The 19600-nt window shown below is 35.0% G+C and overlaps 1 protein-coding gene across 3 annotated transcripts in view; it reads left to right on the top strand.

Moving 5' to 3' along the window:
- LOC106721639 (ETS-like protein pointed) overlaps positions 1 to 19600 on the top strand; it is a 121611-nt gene that overhangs the window by 82538 nt on the left and 19473 nt on the right. For all 3 annotated transcript variants that reach the window (XM_014516637.2, XM_014516635.2, XM_014516638.2), the window contains 2 exons: positions 7780 to 7983; positions 8349 to 8474. In XM_014516637.2, the coding sequence (XP_014372123.2) occupies positions 7780 to 7983; positions 8349 to 8474 (330 nt within the window). The remainder of the gene's footprint in view (positions 1 to 7779; positions 7984 to 8348; positions 8475 to 19600) is intronic.

Below are 19600 nucleotides of genomic sequence, written 5' to 3'. Positions count from 1 at the left end.
GGCGGCGGCATTATGACGTAAAATTATGGCTCCATCTTAAATTTCCATCATCTTAATCTTCTCGGTATTAAGAGAATGTTTACGGGTACATTGTGGAATAGTTTTGTGCCCGCGTAAACTCCGTTCCATTACATTTCGTCCGTGCGCTCGTAGGTTTTTACGACGAGGAAGAAACCGCACTAAATGCACAGAAGTATAATTAAAAATCTTAGAAAGCGCAGGTTCTAAAATGAGAAATGAGTACAAAATTCATATTACATTTTTATGTTCTTTCGTCTTTAAACAGATCTATTTCTTGCGTATTTTAGAAATGTATGTCACAAAAACATTTTGCTATTGCATTAACAATATTGGTGCATACTATGTGCCTTTTAGCAATACGTTGATATTTAAATCACATTTCGATTTTATAGTTTATCTTTTTTTTAACACAACAAAGAATTCACTCTAATAAGTCTTTTTATCTAAGTTAATCGCGGACATAACATTGTCTCCAATATGGAACGAATTATATATAATACAAGTTAAAAATAAATTCATGATAACGTAAATTTCTTCAAAGAAAATACTCAAAATATTTAATAATAAATGCGATAAAATACATTCAACAAGTCTTATTTATTTCAATGTAAAATAGCAAAAACTTGCCGACTGCGAGGCGTATAAAGACATAACATTTAAAAAAATCAAGAAACATGAGTGACTGTAAAGAACTGTGTAAACTAGGCAAAAACTACCAAAGACGCATAAGATACGGCCGTGTAGCCTTAATTTGCATATGGTAATGCGACGGACAGACGAACAGAGCGGCACTTCGTCTTTGTTGGTGGCAACCGGCGTTACATCGACATCAATTATTTTATGCAACTAACATTCGATGCTGCCAGCTTTTATTATGTTGTTAATTATTATTTCACTTTTTAATACTAGCGATATGTTACTACATAATGGATAATGATCTAATAAACATAGATACATAATACAAATTTTATAACACCTTAGCTTTGTAGTACGATAGCTGTCATGCTTTCGCTGATTATTCTGGACTTTAATGATTAGATGGTTCAAGTCGTATTGATATGTTTGGGCACACTAGAATGTGCAATACTTATTGAAACACATGTAGAGTTACGCGCCAAATTGAGTTGGATTATCTAAAGCGTATGACCGATGTACAAGTCTATATATATATCAAGATTTTAATGGTCGTCGGGAAAGCTCCTCGGTGTATCATGATAATACCGCGGTTTTACAATACAACACCAACAAGCCACAAATCGCGGTATAGGCGTTTACCCCGATTAGAGTCTTAACAAAGCCTTAAAGCTTAGAAACAATTCAGGTATTTGTTATTATATAGTAGGGCAGAGCGCGGACAGGTGGCGGGTTCGATGCCCGTGATCGACGGAAGTGCGTGCGTCTGCGGCGAGTCTATTCGCGCTTCCGGTGCGCACGCGCATCTAACAAGCGCGCAGGATATGGCGCTAGTTAATCATTTACCCATGCAATATTTTAGTGCTATTACATTTGTTATTTTAACGGATTCATCCAAATTATGATCATTAGACACTTTGCGATGATCACTAGGCTTAAAGGATTTATCATATTATTTCTAAGATCCAGTATCCAGTCGTAATAATAGATTAACTAATGAAAATTTTCGAAATACAGTCGAAACTGTATAAGCTGATCTCCGATCCGTCGGGATCTCACTATCTCAGTTCAGTAAAATGTTTACTATTAATCTTTCAACCTATACCTATAATAAATGGCACACCCAACTTCGGCCAGAAAAAAGTAACCTATTTTCCACGAGCTAACATTACGAATTACATACAAAAAGTTTGTTAACACTTTTAGTGTTACTTCAACTCAATAAAAACGATCGTAAAATTAAATAGACACATTATTGAGTGCCTAAAAACTTGAATTTTATTACCTAGGTTTAACTTGTTTTATTTTAGATAAATACAGTTATATCCTTTAACATTTTCATTGGCTCGATAATTTTTATTACAATGATTCAACATAGAAACGGCATATGAAGTCACTTTTAGATATAACTTCTAAATACATTAGGTGGTTAAATACATGCTTCTAAATACACACTATCGTTCTTAACCCTAAATATTTATGTTTATTGCATTTAACGTGTACTTACACGACAAATATTTCATTTATAACGTTGCAATCATAACTAAAGAGCAATAAAAATAATATCTGATATTTTAAACTAAATTAAAGCAAAGAGTAGCAAAAGCATCTACTTTATAAAAAAATATAAAGGCAAACTTATTTGCTTAAACTTTACTTACATAATTAAAAACAAAGAAATTGTAAAGAATTAAAGATTAGTATCAACGTATTGCAAACATTTTCACGTAGGTACCAGATAATTCTAAATAGCTCAATAAAGAACACGTTTCGCTTTTTATCGACAAAATTGTAACACATAAAGGGTTCGTTGTTAACTAGTGTTGTAAAGTAAATGTTCTTATCGATATTCTCGTTCAGAGTTTAATTGGCATCGTGAAAAGTTGGCGCGTCACTAGCTGCAGCCGCCTTCAGTTTTATCGTACTATCATTGCAACTTATATCTACCTGAACAGAAATCGTAGCTATATATGTCGCCTCTTTACAACAACAACGTGATATTTTTTAAACCACAACTTTACAGGAAAGGAATTTTAAACATTTAAACGTTGATAAATTGTTGCGGTAATTAATGTCCTTTCTGAAAACAAGCAAAAAAAATCAACGCTTAAATGTTTAAAATTGCTCTCCTGTAAAGTTGTAGTTTAAAAAATATCACATTGTTCTTATATTTTATCAGATTTGTTGTAATTATGTGGGAATTTAAAGTAATGTCGAAACGAAACCTTAAAACAAAATTATGACAATATTTTAGAATTAACAAATAAGTTCATTATACGAGTACAGGATATTGAGATTGTAGATGATAGTAGACATACCATACATATACACATACTTGTATACATACATTTCACTCCCCCCCCCCTTCGATATGGTGTACCATACACATTACCGAAAAGAATAAAAGTGGTAACTTAAGGAGTAAAACCGAACACAACTACGTTATCAACTTATTTGTCATATGAGAGCTAAACTAAACTTAGTTTAGTTGGCATTGGAAGAGCGGCTTATTAGAGACAGTAAGTACAGGGTCTTGTATGTGTCACTTGTATAATACCAACACTTAATCTTCAGTAACGGGACATCAGCAGATTTAATGCGCATGGATATCTTACTACAGTTATCATAGCCAGAGCATATCCTTGTGCACTCGGCCCGTGACATAATCTAATCTAATTGAAGAATTACTCGAGTAATTTTGCAATATTCTCATATGAGATCATTATGTCACGTCAAATGCTATTGCAAATTATCTTTTAATTCGTTTCCAACGTTATTACGAATGTTAAATAACGCAATAATTCTTTTAACATCGACAGTTCATTTCCACGATATTTTATTTTATAAAGTTTAGAAATATTTACGCTTAAGGTAAAGAAATTTTCAGTTTGATAAGATAACAAAAATCATGTTGAGGCTATTTACAAAAAGGCTATTTCGAAAAAAAATTAAATTTACAACAAAACCCTCTCCCTCTCTCTCTGTCTGCCTAGCTCGTATCCCACAAGGTCGGTTTTCCTTCAGTATCTTCTACTGCGCTCTGTCCGCGACAATCTCAGATGAAGATTCATGACTCAAAACTGACAAAATAACTATAGAACAAATTAAATTAAAAGTAATACTGTTTGTTATTAATAACTATTGATATCAGCCCTCGAAGTGAGACATTGAGATGGTATTAGTATTAGAAATGCTCGTAAACATCGCAGATAGAATAAATAAATGACAATGAGTGACATTATGCTAAACTATAGTCCACATCAAACGATCAGATCAATAATTCAACGCTTGTATTTCACTTTACCAGAGGTATACGGAATGTTCTTTGCCGTTTTCCATGTAACTGTTGAATGACAACTTTGAAGAATTAAATAATAAAATTATGAGAATTTTCTACCTAACATATCCTTGTGAGATTTGAGCGTTTAAAAAAAACTTAGCAAAATAAAATTCCATACAATGTTGTAATTTACGCTTAACTTGCATTCATTTGTTCTACAAAAATAATTACAGGTAGAGTTAGTTACAATGAATAAAAAAACCTTTAACAACACGAACCTTGAATCACATAAATCCAACATGTGTTCCCAGAGATTACAAAATATTCAAGTAAAAATAAACTATGTAAATAGAGTATTGAAGTTGCCGTTTCTTGTATATCTGTTTGTCAAGATCTTGGATCGAACATAAAACGAGCCACAACGTTCACAATGACGACTAGATAATTCTTAAGAAACAAGACCTGTTATCTAGAGATCGGTTGTTAATGGAATTGGTCTATTAACATACGATACAGCCCCACTGCTATACATCGACCTATCCGATGAAAAGAGTGATATCTCTTACGAGATCTTTTTAAGAGATGTAACCCTTTTCGTTGGACATTCGTACATCGATACCTTATACCTCATTAATGCATCGTGTAACTTCAAAACTTGAAATTAAAACGGTCCAATTTAATCACTTCGATATTCGAGCCCTCTTTGATTGTAACAACTTTATACTGTTTCAAATACACTAGGAATAAATTTAAAAAGAGAGTTTTTTTTAATTGGAAGTAAATGAGCCTGTTTGTCTGTGTATATCTTTATCGGACTAGATAAATTTTATTGAGGTTCGAGGCATTACAATAAAAGCCAACTTAAATTACTGATAGTGGTTTTTATAGGATTTTGATGTACCCTGTTACTGAACAAAAGTCTCCTAAATAAATATGTTTGTAGCAAAAATACTACATATTACTTTTTGGTCTGTTGGTTATTTGACAAAGACTATGTAAAAGTAAAAATTTAATCTCTCTAAGCATCACATTATGTGTTCCTGGTACTATAAAGTGATATTCTATAAACATATTATATTATATTCGACTTGTTTATGACATACCGTGAAAGCCAGTGGAATACTTTACTGCTTTTAAAAAGATTAAAAATCAATCAGATCAAGATAAAGAAGCGGGAGCTAAAAATTTTATGCCTCCGCTTACCTGCTACTGTTACGCCACACGTTTCCATAATCATATACGACACGATATTATCTTTTAACTGAGATAGGTAATTTATTTCTTTGACTTTCCTTTTTTATCGTAAATCGAGAGATGAGCATTTGATCTTGTTAGTAAATATAATTCTTGTTTCTGGACGATTGGAAATTATCATATGATTACAAGGTCGATCTTTAAACACCTTGAAACTGACTATACGTCCGTATATTTATTTAACTTTAATTCATATTTATTAAAATAATGGCTTTACCAAAACAAGCATAGAAATTCACGTTAAAACTAACATTTATTGAAAGCAAATTACAAGCAAGTTAAGTATACGTATACATATGTATGCAAAATATAAAATTAGCTCGAGGTAACAGACCCAGTCTTAACAAGCGAAACCGTTAATTTTAAACATGTGATTAAGATAATGGCACGTGTCATTTTAATAGCACAAGTTGATTACATATATATTGCGAATTTAATATTTACGTATCTAATTTATTTTGCAGATCGTTTTTAAACAAAGTAAATAACATAATTTTCGACCGTCAAATTAATGAAATCATTACTCAAAGTCGGTAAAATCTTAGTGAATGCGAAATAAAGTTCACTAATAAATACATAACTAGAATTACAAGTTAGAATTCTTTACAAAAAATTATATCCAACTCATCAGTTAATAACAATTAATTAACTGTCAATACATTTGAGAATGTTTGTTCAACTTTGACAAAATTAGTAAGTAATATATCTATGTTAATAAAAATATCGTGTCGTTTGTGACAATGTGCACAGAAGCTCGGGCCACGCGCCGCCTTGGCCGCGGACGTTACCCGCCGTGTCCCGCGGCCGCCGACTGAAAGCTGTAATTAAACTAATTATTTATTATTAGCTCCTCTCATGGACGCTTTTTCGCTCGAGGAAAAAGTTAAGTTCCGATCTCGAGCAATTTGTAGCCGCTACCTACAACTGTGCACTAGTCGATTTCTCGAAAGTGCCGATTTAAAGCGCTTTTATTTTAAATATTTTAAACACAATCAAACAGCATTAAAAACAGATAAATCTAATATATATCATATTACTGACTACCGTAATAATGACGTTAATAAATAAAATAAAAAATAAATGTTTAAAAGTTCTTTCATTTCCTCTTCACCATTTGTATAAAATAGTTCTGACAATTAAAAAATGTTTATTCCATAATAACATCCTGAAATATGTTTCCGATAAATTGATCAAATCGGAAAGTGTAAGAGAGACAGCCGATGGAACTTCCTTTGCGGACACGGAAGATAAATAAACAGCATATCCGATACATTTCTTACTTCAAATAACGCAACTCATAAAAATTATACCTTGTCATCGTTTTATTTAGGTACACGCTACAAAAAAAACTAATTCTTGAGTTCTTGCTTCGAATTAATAATTAAAATAATCATGCAAATGGAATTTGGTTTTTCGAATCTATGAACCCATAAAGCTACAGGCATTTTATGTATGAAATTATTAGAAAAGTATACAAATTGCGCGTAGCTTCACACTCTTAACATATCGATGATAATTACAAGAACAAATTATTAACCGACGCGTGTCAAAGTTAACTCTAAGTGTATGGATCTTTAACTCATTAGTTTAATTAACAACGGAGACTAATATTAATACCTATATTTGTATGTATATTTTTTTTATTATTAAGTAGGGAAGAGTACCTATTGTTAATAGTTGTGAAACATGCTTGGAAGACTACCCTTAAACAAGGTCTAAAACGCGCACATGCTTCGTTTACCAACTACAAACAAAATAATAATTTACTGTAAAGCGTAGTATTAAACTTAAATTTTCGACCACTTATGAGACAAATGTGCAATTTCAAACCATCATAAAATACTCAAAGATCATTAAAAGAAACATTTCAACGTGTTGTAAGCTATTAAGAGAGGCGGTCGACCGGACATAACTTAAAAGAGTTTTCAACGAAGCTTCGTAAACGGGATATCGAAGAAAAACAATCAACACGTCCGACACAATTCTAATGACTAGTGATGTACTTACGATTAGAAATCACTTTTTATCGAGTTCGTAGGGAGGCAAGGTCGGGGAGCTTCCGTTCGGCGTGTGGCAAGTTCCGGCGTTGGGAAACATCGGGCTAATTGTTTGTGTTGCATCACAACGTTTTATTGCTTCTAAGGATTCCAATCACGTTTGAAATAGGGCTCGAGGTTTATAAACCACGATCGATGTGTTTGTGTGGCAATTGATTGTTTGGGAAATGAGTCGCGGTTAAGGAAACTATTCCGTAGATTGATGTAGAAACGTGGATATTTTAAAATTACGTAACAGTTTACAAAATTAAGAAAAGTTTTTACATTGGAATCAAGATTGAAAATATGTGTAAAGCACGTCTAAATACATCTACCACTTTATAGCATACTTTACTTTAGGCTCTAAGGAATCAAGTCTTTTTGCTAGCAATCGTACAGCGCTCTGTAAAACCTTGAACTAAATCTTCTTCGTTCAATCTTATTTAAAAACCAAGTCCTTTAAACTACACAGCTATCATTGTTTAATTATATCAAAATTTTGAGGATATTCATCACACTTTACTTTTTCGTATTTTACCTGTACTAATTTTGCAGATCCTCGTCAATGGAGCGAGGCAGCGGTGGCGGCGTGGCTGCGCTGGGCGGCGCGCGAGTTCTCGCTCGAGGGCGTCGCGCTGCAGCAGTTCGCGCGCGCGCAGGGAAAGGACATCTGCGCCATGGGACGGGACGAGTTCGTAGCTCGAGCACCCGCCTTTATGGGAGATATTCTATGGGAACATCTCGAAATATTACAAAAAGGTACGTTAAGAATTTTCTCTATTTATCCTTATTATCCTTTAACCTTATCAGAAATCGCTTATAAGGAGATCAAGCTCTAGCTGTTGATAACCAGGGGACTGCTAGAAAACTAGCCCTATCGTGTTAACTTTATAGCGGAAAAACAAACTACACTGTTTCGACCATACCCAGATGTAAACAGTAGCCACTGTTGAGTTTTGGAAACGACAGATCCAAAACTCTACAGTGGATTCTACAAGCAATTATCTAGGATCTATAGAAGTGATAAAGAATAGAAAAGTATAACTAAACCTTGAGTAGCATTCATGTACTCTGTTAATAAGAGATCATATTCTCACAACGTTTAATAATAATATTTGCTCTAGATGTGGAGAAGGAGCGTTCTCTGATCGCGAACGTGCCACCGAACATGTACGAGAGCAACGTGTGCTTGCCCGAGCTCGCCGAGTACATCCCCCCGCCTGCGCACCACTACAACAATAATAATACTGGTGAGTACCATGTAGCTATACTTCTGTTAGTTTTAGATGTATTTTACACAAGGAAAAGTGAAGAACAAAGGTGTCGCAAGATTGCAAAAGGTAAGTTCATGTTCTGTTTAGAACATTTTAATGTGTGAAGAAAAGTAACTTTCATATAAAAATACTTATAACGCATTTAGAGTTCATATAATATTACGTTTAATAAGAACCTACGTAATTTGAATTTTCACAAAACCGGAAACTCGCTTATTGGCCCTAATTCTCTTATTAGAGACGAACCAAATTAGATGTGATTACCTCCATACAAGAACAAGTACAATGTTAGAGTTTGAGACGAACGTTAAAATACTTACAAGTCAGTTCGTAGATACTTTTTCTAATACCTAATAATGTATGGCATATATGGCAAAGCTGTTTAAAGTTCTTTATTAGATGTAGCTTTTCAAATTAACTTTCTAATTTCGAGAGCATAAAGAAAAAAATATTTACGAGCTACTGATCTAAACATAATCCATTGCATAATCTATGCTGTCGCTATCAAGTCGTAAAGATAAGGGAGTTGGCGTCTTATCTGCGGTGCAGTATACACCACTCTCATTAAACTACTAGTCGCGATAACTCAACAATTACGTTCCAGTTACGAGCCATGGTTAATGTAATCGATGCTATAAAAATAAACTCGAATGTTGTCGTCTACTTCATCCCACACCCCGCATACAAGTCAACCACATAAACACCCAAGAATATTCTAATTAAAACACTTTTTCCACTAAACGACTAGTACTACGACTGTGGCTGCACGCGAATGCTATTTCTTTAAGCAGTGGAAATAGCAGTCGCTCACAGAGTAGCTCGGGTACTCGCATAGTGGAAAGGTAGCTTAAGTTTTAGACAAAGGCCACCGTGTATATCGATGAATCTCTTGACAGAACTTCTGCATTAAATTTAGTCACTCGATTTCATTATCGAGACATCGAGAGTTAAAATCGATACATTTTTAAAAGCTTTGTGTAGTTAATTTTGTAGCAGTGTCTTTTATGCTCGTTGAATCGTTACAACGGAATTTAAAATTTCATTATTCGATGTATAGTATTCATTAGCATTGCTACGCAAGAGAGCCTCTACAATACTTTCCTTATTTATTGAGCAGTTAAGATAAGATTTAGACACTTTGAATTCTACCGTAGAATGTTACAAGTTGTTCTTTTAACTGCCTTAAAAAGCTTCAAAGTTACTTTTTTCTAAGATGTCTCTTTAGTCTATTTTCTAAAGTTTCTAATTTAGTGCGAGCGAAACTATAAAATTTGTTTAATTTAAAAATAAACATTTAAATTGAAAACAATAAAGATAGTTGTCGCAGACGTCGACAATTCTGATTTGTTACAGCACCGTACATCTAGGAGTGAAAAAAATGAATCAAATTTTACAATCGTTAGGGCGGCTGCACAATATCACGTATAAAAGCTCATTTCCATTAGATGTAAAGCGTGTTTATTGCGTTGTAAATCATAGGAGTGATGTTTTGACTGCGGCCGAACGCTGCTACCGAAATAATAAATAGCTGGAAGAAACAAGATCCTTCTTCTACGCTCGTTAACACGGGTGGTCTCGTGGACATCATTTACTACTCAACTCGTAAGATGCGAACTAAACCATATCTTGCATATAATATATTTAATCGTTGAGAGATTTATAATTAACTTCTTATTTTATTAACGTCCTATCTACAACTCGCAGAAGTTCAAATACGATTTAAATTTAAAATTTTGTGCTCCATATGCAGTACGACTTGTCGTACACGTATTGCGTAGTAACGAATCTTGATTCGTTACTCTGCAATGTGGACAATATTAACAAAAATGTTTCATATACATAATCTTAATTTAGCATTTAAACAACACAATGAACATTTAAAATCACAATAGGTACTAAAATAGCACTTATTCAACGTCTAAGTAGACTAGCCAATAGCACAAACGGCGTACACTAGTTTTCCAGTCGGCTGGTCGCGTGTCGCAAGCGCGACCTTGGCGCCATTTTTCCGCTCTCTTTCAGCCCATCAGAGGTCTAGCAGAGTCTCGTGCCCCTGCCGTAATTACGACCGTGTCATCTTCGCCATTTTCATTACATGTCGCAACACGTCTGTCACAAATTGCAGGATACTGAAAATTATTACCATTTAAAAGTATTATCAAATTATGTTATGTTTAAAGATATTATAAAAGATATAGCAATAAAGTTATAATAGGGGAAGAAATTAATTTACGTGGAAATTTTAATTAAAGTAAAATCTAAAACAGATATCATCAAACTACATTTAAATTGTATTATTATAAAATAACAACGTATTTTGTTATTATTTATTTAATTCAATAATGTTTAATATGATTTATGGTTACGTTTCTTGTAAAAGAAAATCAGTAAATAAATCATGTTAGCGTGCGCATTACGACCCCTACCAACTGCCCTCACTGTCGGCCGACCGCAAGCGCACCATTCAGCACTCAGTCTTCAAGCACAAACACATTGTGCTTCACTTTTAACTCAATAAATAACAGTTACCTTTCGACATTACTCATGTCTTTATAAGACACTAGTGCTCTATAATTTAATTTTAAAAAAAAGTTTTAATAAAATTATTTTAAACAATTGTGCTCGAAAAAACCGGGAACTAAGTGTAAGTTGTGAGTGCGCGAACAAATATGGGAGACCTGGACTCAGGTTAAAATATGTTTTTACATCCGAGCTCGCGGTCCAGGGAATCCACTGAGCTGGACCCTCTTATTGTATGGAGAGGTGAGTATGTACAAATTATAATCACACCTTTTTCATGTTCTTCATGGAACTAAAAGATTGGGTTATTTTAGCGACCATTTCCTACATTTTATAAAAGTCTTGCAATATTTTGCAATCAGTTCAAAATAAATTAATTATCATTAAATAATCTGTTATTAATTTAAGTTAAAAAAATCATTACATTTTTACAAAGTAAATATTGAATTCAGTGTTTTTAATTATTGTAGTGACAATAATTAAAATTTGAAGTTGTTTTTGATATCCAAATATCAACGATACTATCAATAATTATTGAATATTATGTATCCAAAATATCATAGACTTCATTAAGGCGGTGACTGTTCGGCTTTCAGTGGCGAGTGTTGGTATTGTAAATTTTCACGTCCTCGGAGCGACTCAAGCGTTGCCAACGAATGCAACTGGGCCGAGCGCTTCAAGGTTAACGCACACACGGCGTATTCAATATTTTGCAATAGCTCATATTAATAAGGCGTATACACACTGCATTGGTGCAATTCGGAGGCATCCGCGCTGTCGCAAGCCGTTTGGTGAGCATCCTTGTTGCGCACTCGACTAATCGCCGGACGTTTGCCGCGGAACAACTTTGCGAAATGCACCACCACTGGCAAACTGCGACTTTCATGGCCAAAACATTGTTATCGCATGAGGACATCTTTCACGATGAATTTATAGTTATGTTATATTTAAAACTTGGGACAATAACCTACATTCATTATCAACACTGGTAGACGCCAGTAACAATAATATCTGTTGCACGAATTGACCAACTTGCTCTGTGCACTGTTACGAACATACAGAAGACAGGCGAGAAATGGAAGCAATTCCGCATTTCGTCTGACTCTGGTGTCGAAGGCCTAATTTTAAATAACCTATCGTTCCACCCTTTTCTTATAAGGAAAGGATCAGAAGGGGAAGTGAATCTGACGGAGGAGGGGATGTATAGGAAGGGGAAATATTCTGTTTCTGTGCGTCTCCTGCTTCGTCGATTAGAGGTAGGCATCTTCAATTGCATATGATTCTGGGCAGCGGTCGCTTGGTCGCATTTTGGCACTCGCTCGCCGTTTGCGACCTTATATAAAAAAAAAACATGTTCATGAAACACAGTCGAATATTAGATATCTAATAGACGCAATGTAAAATAAAATGTGCAATGTTCTTTTCTTTCGACCTCTTTTTGAAAGAAAGCAATAAAAATTGATTGTCCGATACAATGTAGTAGTTGCGTAGTAACATATGAACTCGTATTGGTAAAGTAACAAAGCGCACGATACTTGTTGGTTACCATATTAAAGTAAAAAAACAGTGCTTTTTTCATTATAAATAAATAAATTAGTTTTACATCAAACATAAAGTTATTTGTATAAATATCTAAGTAAAGACAGACATTCAATTCATGCATTCCGTAGTTGCAGTAAAAAAAATAAGAATCGTTGAAAATGGAAATCCGCTCAACGTACGAACACCAATAAAGACAGAATTATCCTGATGACATTAATGAGCCTGTAATTAACCGCAACGCGTCATTAAAGCTATGCATATCAGATTTAAACGAGAGCGACAGGGCCCATCCTTATTAGCGAACGTTTACGAGCGACGCAACAGGTGACTTACGTGGCACCAATCATAATAATTTATTTCCATTTAGTGATACTACGCCTTTAATCCGTTGCGATAAACTCGGTGACGCCCGACGTCCTGCCCTACGGTGATTTATCGACGAACCAAAAGCCCCGCCCTAGTACAAGGTAAACACCAGATATCCTTACCTTGTAATGTATGCAATTGAACAATTTTTTATCGCCTATATTAATACAGCAAAAAATAATCGCTTGTTAACACTTGTTAACGAGGCACACGCCAAATGGAGAAATCAATACTGCGGCGAAGTGGTCGCAGACAAAATATCGAGCTTTCTAAGTTATCGATAAAAAAGATAGGTGTCGTTTCGAGCGGCCACATCCGGCAGCCATTGTGCTTCAAGCGGCAAGCTTCCGGCGCAACCTGATACACACTCCTGCGCACGTGCGCGACCTTTTCAAATTTCGTATTACGAAATTCGGAACAAAGGATGTGAGGAGGATAGGAAATCAATGAAGCGAACAATGTCCTACTGTAAACAGAGATAGAAAATTATAGAATATTTCCTATGGAAAGCGCTATATCTTATTTCATATTTCAAATATACATCTCTGAATATGTAAGAAAACATATCTTTACTTAAATGTAGTCAATGCTTTTTTTAATTAACTACACCCTAAATCAAAGTTAAAAAATGTTCTTTATAAACGATATCTAAATATGAGACAAGAACAATCAGCCCGTTTCATCATTGTGGAGAAACATCGAGAAATACATAATACGCACTTAACCCAAAGAAGGCAGGTAAGTAAAGGAATAGCATTCGAGGACGCACGAAAAGAGCAAAGGGCGCTGCGGAGTAGGTTTACAATACGAACATAAACCCGACACTGAGGGGCCCTTGTCCTTCAATGAGCCTTAACAAGGACTCTCCGGGACCCCGAGGGCCTATACAATCAGTTTTCTTCATTCACCTACTTCACGTGGCCTTGATTCGAATCCTAAATCTGATTCGATTGTCGTCGATCCGATTTTAAATTAAGGGGAAGGGTCAGGCGGGCACAAAGGACTTTAATATTCAAATTAGATTTTATCGCTCTTGATTTATTTTGGTTCAAAATCAGAAAACCTTTGGTATCGTAAAAACAATTTTATTTTGTATTTTCTTTGTCATTTATTAGCATTTCTTCACAAGTAAAGTTGCAAGTTGAGGTAGGTTAACTTCAACAAAGTTAACAAAGTAAATCTTCCATCCATTTCAATTTATTATGCACAGATGTAGACTTCTCTAGTGCTATTATTATTAACGTATACATTTACCTAATCATCTATTTTTATCAGTAATTCCTACAGTATCATCTTATAAAGAGAATGTGTATTTAACTATAATGCCTGATAGAGCAATTAATGAACCAGTAATACCTTAGTATACCTTTTGCTGTCCATACACTGATATTAAAGACTCAGTATATAATCCACTAACAAATTACAAGTCTTGCCAGTAATTACCTTACAGTTTTCTATAAATAAGCAACAATTACTTACAATATCAGTGATACAAGAACATTACAATGCATGCGATTATAATGCGCAAGATTCAAACGCAATTCAGTTCAATGAGATTTAAAGCTCGAGAATAGAAAACTATTTTTGTTATAGACTCGCTTTAGTTTAACTATTTATACACTTTATGTATTAACTACACAGAACATTATTATTTATTATATTATATTTTCTGTCAATTTTAAATACTTATTTGTCTGAATTATTACGAAAAAATTAGGTATTGGTGCATGCAGTATTTGCCAAAATCAAAAGTTTAACATAGGAACTAAGCTTTGAGCTGGTACTGGTAAACTAGTTACAAAACTAAAAAAAAATCTAACTTAATTAAATTATACGCTTATCAACTCTATAAGTATCGAAGGGCGTTATCAAGTACCACATTTAGTTATTAATGAAAACTGTTAACTTGATTTCGTCCTACACTCGTTTTATATTTAATTGCGGCCGGATGGTTTAGTGCATTCCTGGAACTTAGAATGCTGCAAGCACAGATAATATTTTATCGTTGACACAGTAAACTGTTTTTTTTTTTCTATCGAACCGTTTATGTTGTCGGCCAGTATTGTAATCCATAGATGAATAAATAAATCAACAAATATATTTAACTGTTATATTCTTGCTATTTATGTTCTTGCTAAATAGGTTAAAGTCCAAGTGATATTATGGTCAAGGAAACAAAGCTACTTACGTTTATATAGTTATGTGAATTCATCTAAGTCCTGCTGTTAAATCGATAAAGTACTTAAATATTAACTTAGGCATAATTTTATTTTTTGTACCGAAGATTTCGAATACAGCATACTAAAAAAAAAGTTGTGCAAATTAAATCTTCACACAAACTGGAAATTCGAGAACAATATTGAAAACAAGTCTATAAGTACATTAGATAGTTTTTTTTTTGTTGAAACTCAAGTAGTGTTCGTTGTTTTGGCGGCGCAGGTGCGATGCACCTTGTCTGGGGTACATCACTAGCACTATTGCGATGGGAACTTCTCGCCGAAGGAGTTTTCGCGAATCCTTCGACCTTTAATAATCCTCTCGAATCTGCACAATGGATATCGTATTACTATTAAAGGAGTCCGAAGCCCGAGGTGCCGACAAAGACCGCCGGCGGCACCTCTGAAGTGCCGAATTCAATTAATTGCCTTATTTGCGGTACTCCCTACTCTCATTGTAGGCATCCTCGACAAAAACAAATATTTGAGGGGCATTTATTACCCGTTATTAGGTGGTCGGTTCTTGATCGTTCCCTGTTTCACTCACCCTAAGTAGTGCTTTAATTGCGTGGTACGAAAATCTCTAAAGCATTCGACATATTAAAATTAGAAATGCATTGGTTTAAACATGTAAGTTGACGAATGTACCTACACACATGTTAACAACGATTGTTTTATCATTTTTCACTAACAAGCCAGTAATAAAAAAGGACAATAACAATATTTAAATAACTGTTTCAATATAATGTCCTCAATATGTTATCGGAGGCAGTAGTGTGAGGGCGGGTGCGGGGCGCGGCGGGGCGGACGCCGTGGGCGCAGATTGTCCTTCGCAGCGGTGGCCCTGAGATATCGCTGTCACAACAATGTCACCCGTCACCAGCTAACACGACTCATTCATTCCAACTCGCTCCTCCTTTATCGATCTTTTTTACTTATACTATTTGTTTTTGATTATATTTACAAAATTTCAAATCTTATCTCATTTCACTATCTACTCATATTTTTTACATTGATAGGAATTATATCTATAGATAATTTTAATGAATGAAAACGCAGATATTGTCAATGATAATACCGTAGTGCTATAAATTCGCTCAAATCTTCACCGAAGCGCAAGAAGAATATGTCACAATCATAATGTTCTTAGAAATCGTTCCAAATTTAAATGTGGATAAATGTCGTATCTCGCGCCATCCCGCCACATGACGGAGGCCGAGAGAAATAAATTATTGGTACCGGAAGTGACGTCCCGAGCGCGCTCAATTTAAAACAGAGCGCTCGGGAGCGCTGCGTCAATACATCTCTACAATGAAAAACATAATTGCGGCTTCGTATACCGTAGACCCATCAAATTTGCTTTTAAATGTTCCATTAATTCAACATTAGTGCAGAAAAAAAAACAAATATTGTCAAAGGCAATGCCATACGTTCCCCTAAATTGCAGGAAACGAAATATTTTAACCTTAGACTCGGGTTAATAGAGAATATTAAATTGAATTTCAAATCAGTATTCAATCGGTTCTGTAAAGAGGCCGGATGTTTCGGACTTTTTTAATTAGTGCAAAGGTTCGAATGTTTCGAAAAAAAGTCTTAGACCGCCATTGAAGTAACGGTCGACACTAATATATTCAATGTCGTTACACATGCGCTTGCTGATAACATTAACATATATTATGTTCGATGGATAACTTTGCCATCCTGTCATCATCAGCTCACTCACTATACGTCCCCACAAAGGGGCTCGGAGCTTACCCTAACTTAGGAGTGACTAGGCTATAGTCAACCACGCTGGCCAAGTGCGGGTTGCCATCCTGTACCAGTCTAAAATTTTATAACTTTGAATTAAACTCCCAACTTTTTTTTTACAATTACTCATTATAAAAATTACATAATACAAAGATAGTCTACTTTACGTAATGGTGTTGCACATTTAATTATGTAAAAATACACGTTGGCAACCCCCCAGTTTGACATCCCTGGCCGGAGTGATCGGCTCTGCTCAGATTTATGGAGTGTTTTTCAGTGTTTTATCTAAAAAAGATTGTTTATCTGGCACTTCCGTCGCCTGCCGCGGCCGATACGCTCACTAGCTCTTTATTGTTTACACTTAATGTAATTCAAAGCAGGGAATTCCACGGTAAATTGTATTTTTAAATTTAAACGCCGCCGGCCGCTGCCGTGACGAACACTCGACTCTGAATATCGATCGTCGGTATTTCAATATTACTTTGCCTTTTTGCGATCGACATTACGCGAATGCCATACGTAATTCGAGCTTTTTTCTTTGCCGACAGATTCTGTTCCTAATAGATAAAAAAATATATAGGCTGTATAAGAAATAAAGAATAACTCAATTGTCTATGATCAACGCATATGTCGATCGTGGACAAGATTGCCATACACAAAATTGTGTCGTGAAATGCATACTAAATTCAGAGATTAAGTTCCGTGGAAATAAAGATTTACCTGTCTTTTATTATAAAGTTATATTATTTTTATTAGCTAAGTGATGCTTTGTTGTTGTTAATTTCTTTACGATATTTGAGTTGATACTCGTTAAAATGCATTAAGGTAGGCAAGGTTATAAGTTCATTTGTTTATATATATGTAGGTTATGAATCAATTTACTTTTGTAGAAATATAAAAAACAATATAACATTTTTAGATGTTGCCAGTTAAAGTATTTCTATTTCCCGTGTAGAGCAGTGTGCCGAGGTGGCGGGAGATTGTTACCAGAGACAATATCCCTCGTATGTTTATTTCCGTGGCTCATTTATTCAAATATGGAAAAGTAATTTCCCGAGCCATTTCCCATCGCAGCAGCATCAGTAATTGCATTTCGTCGAACGCTGACACAGTATTTTGCTAAAATACTCAGCGAACTTTCAAATAATGCAGAACGCTACGTTCATATTTGTAACTGATTGCAAAAAAGTGATAAGAGAAGTAGTGGACCAAGTAAAATATTGTAAGGAGAAGAATAACAGGCAACATACTATTTTAAAATCGAATATATATTTTGTTGTATTTAACAACGTTTTTATCCATTATTAAAGCTTGATATTCATTTTATTAAACCTAGGATTTATAATACTATGTCGATAGTACGGAAATGACTTAATTAATCTTTTATTCAATATAATCCGAGTCATCAATCGTATTGCGTATGAGGCACGCTCGCTTGGCAATAAAAAAAAAACAATTCGGATCTTCCGACATCGAAATCACTTCCTCCGGTAGACAATGGCCGCTGTATCCGGCTGCACACGTGCTCAGGTGTCTATTATCCCGCGGGACCTTATCGTCCCCTTCTGTCTTTTGTACCATCCGAGTCCACCCCTTGTAACTTGACCCGGTTTCTACCCAGCACCGCCCCCCGAAAATTCTTCCCGCCCCATCGAATCAAATTCGCGATTTGCCTTACATAATACTGTAAGATATCACATCTGTCTATTCATACCCATATGTAATGAAGTATCTAACATCTTTAAGTTGAAAGTAAATATGGGTCTCGAATTTTCTATGCCAATATTTAACAATCTCTTGCATATTGAATTTTATCATATATTTTCTACCATTTGAAAAGCAATTACAATTTGGTATATTTACGTAGTTTAAAGCGATAGTTACTGTTTCATAGTTGTCAAAATTAGGTAACGCGCAAAAAGCATTTGAATACAAACGGTCTCCAAGAGACGTTGCGAACGTTAACCAACGTCAAGGTCGCACCGCGTCACATCGCATCTCATAATGATTATACGTAATTACGATTTACCTCGTCACTGCCACCGCCAACGCCATGGGAAGCCAGAACAATTCACCGACACGAAATTATTATTGTTTATTTTTAATTACGTTGTTATGACGATTTACGTTGCCAGTATCGTATCGCACGTTTAACAAAAGACTAAAAATGTTTATGAAATTTTTCTTATTAAATACTTTGCACTATAAATTAACACATGTCTATTTTTGTTTATGTGACTATGTTTGTAATTACTAAATTGTATGTAAAAGGATGAAAATTCATAACAATCTAAGCATATCGTTAATTTATGAGTTTCTGACATCACTCCTTTAATCGTTACTAAGGGACTTTTTTATTTCTCACAACAAATATCTATCATTGATGAATTAATAAATGGCATCTAATGCCGTTGATTTATCTTGTTAGTATGACGATTTTAAATAGTCAAGTGTGTTAATTAGACAGCGAAGGTACTTGTGCTAATTTTTATGATAGAGGGGTACCGAAAAAAATCAACGGTCGTGCAACAGTTGGTCGGTACAGCAGGTGGCGCGACAGGTCGCGACTGTACCGCGCCTCGTGCGACTCCGTTACCGTTCGGCGGCGCTCGGCTCGCGGCCGCCCTCTCTCGGCCCGCCTGAACAAACTGCACGAAAGCTCCGCTCAGTCGGTTGTTAAACGCACAGTGGAATGGTGCTCTGTAACCT

Source organism: Papilio machaon, chromosome 17 (genome assembly GCF_912999745.1).
Source record: "Papilio machaon chromosome 17, ilPapMach1.1, whole genome shotgun sequence".
Taxonomy (NCBI): Eukaryota; Metazoa; Arthropoda; class Insecta; order Lepidoptera; family Papilionidae; genus Papilio; species Papilio machaon.
The sequence above is the reverse complement of the archived record's forward strand: the minus strand, read 5'-3'. Positions and strand labels throughout refer to the sequence as shown.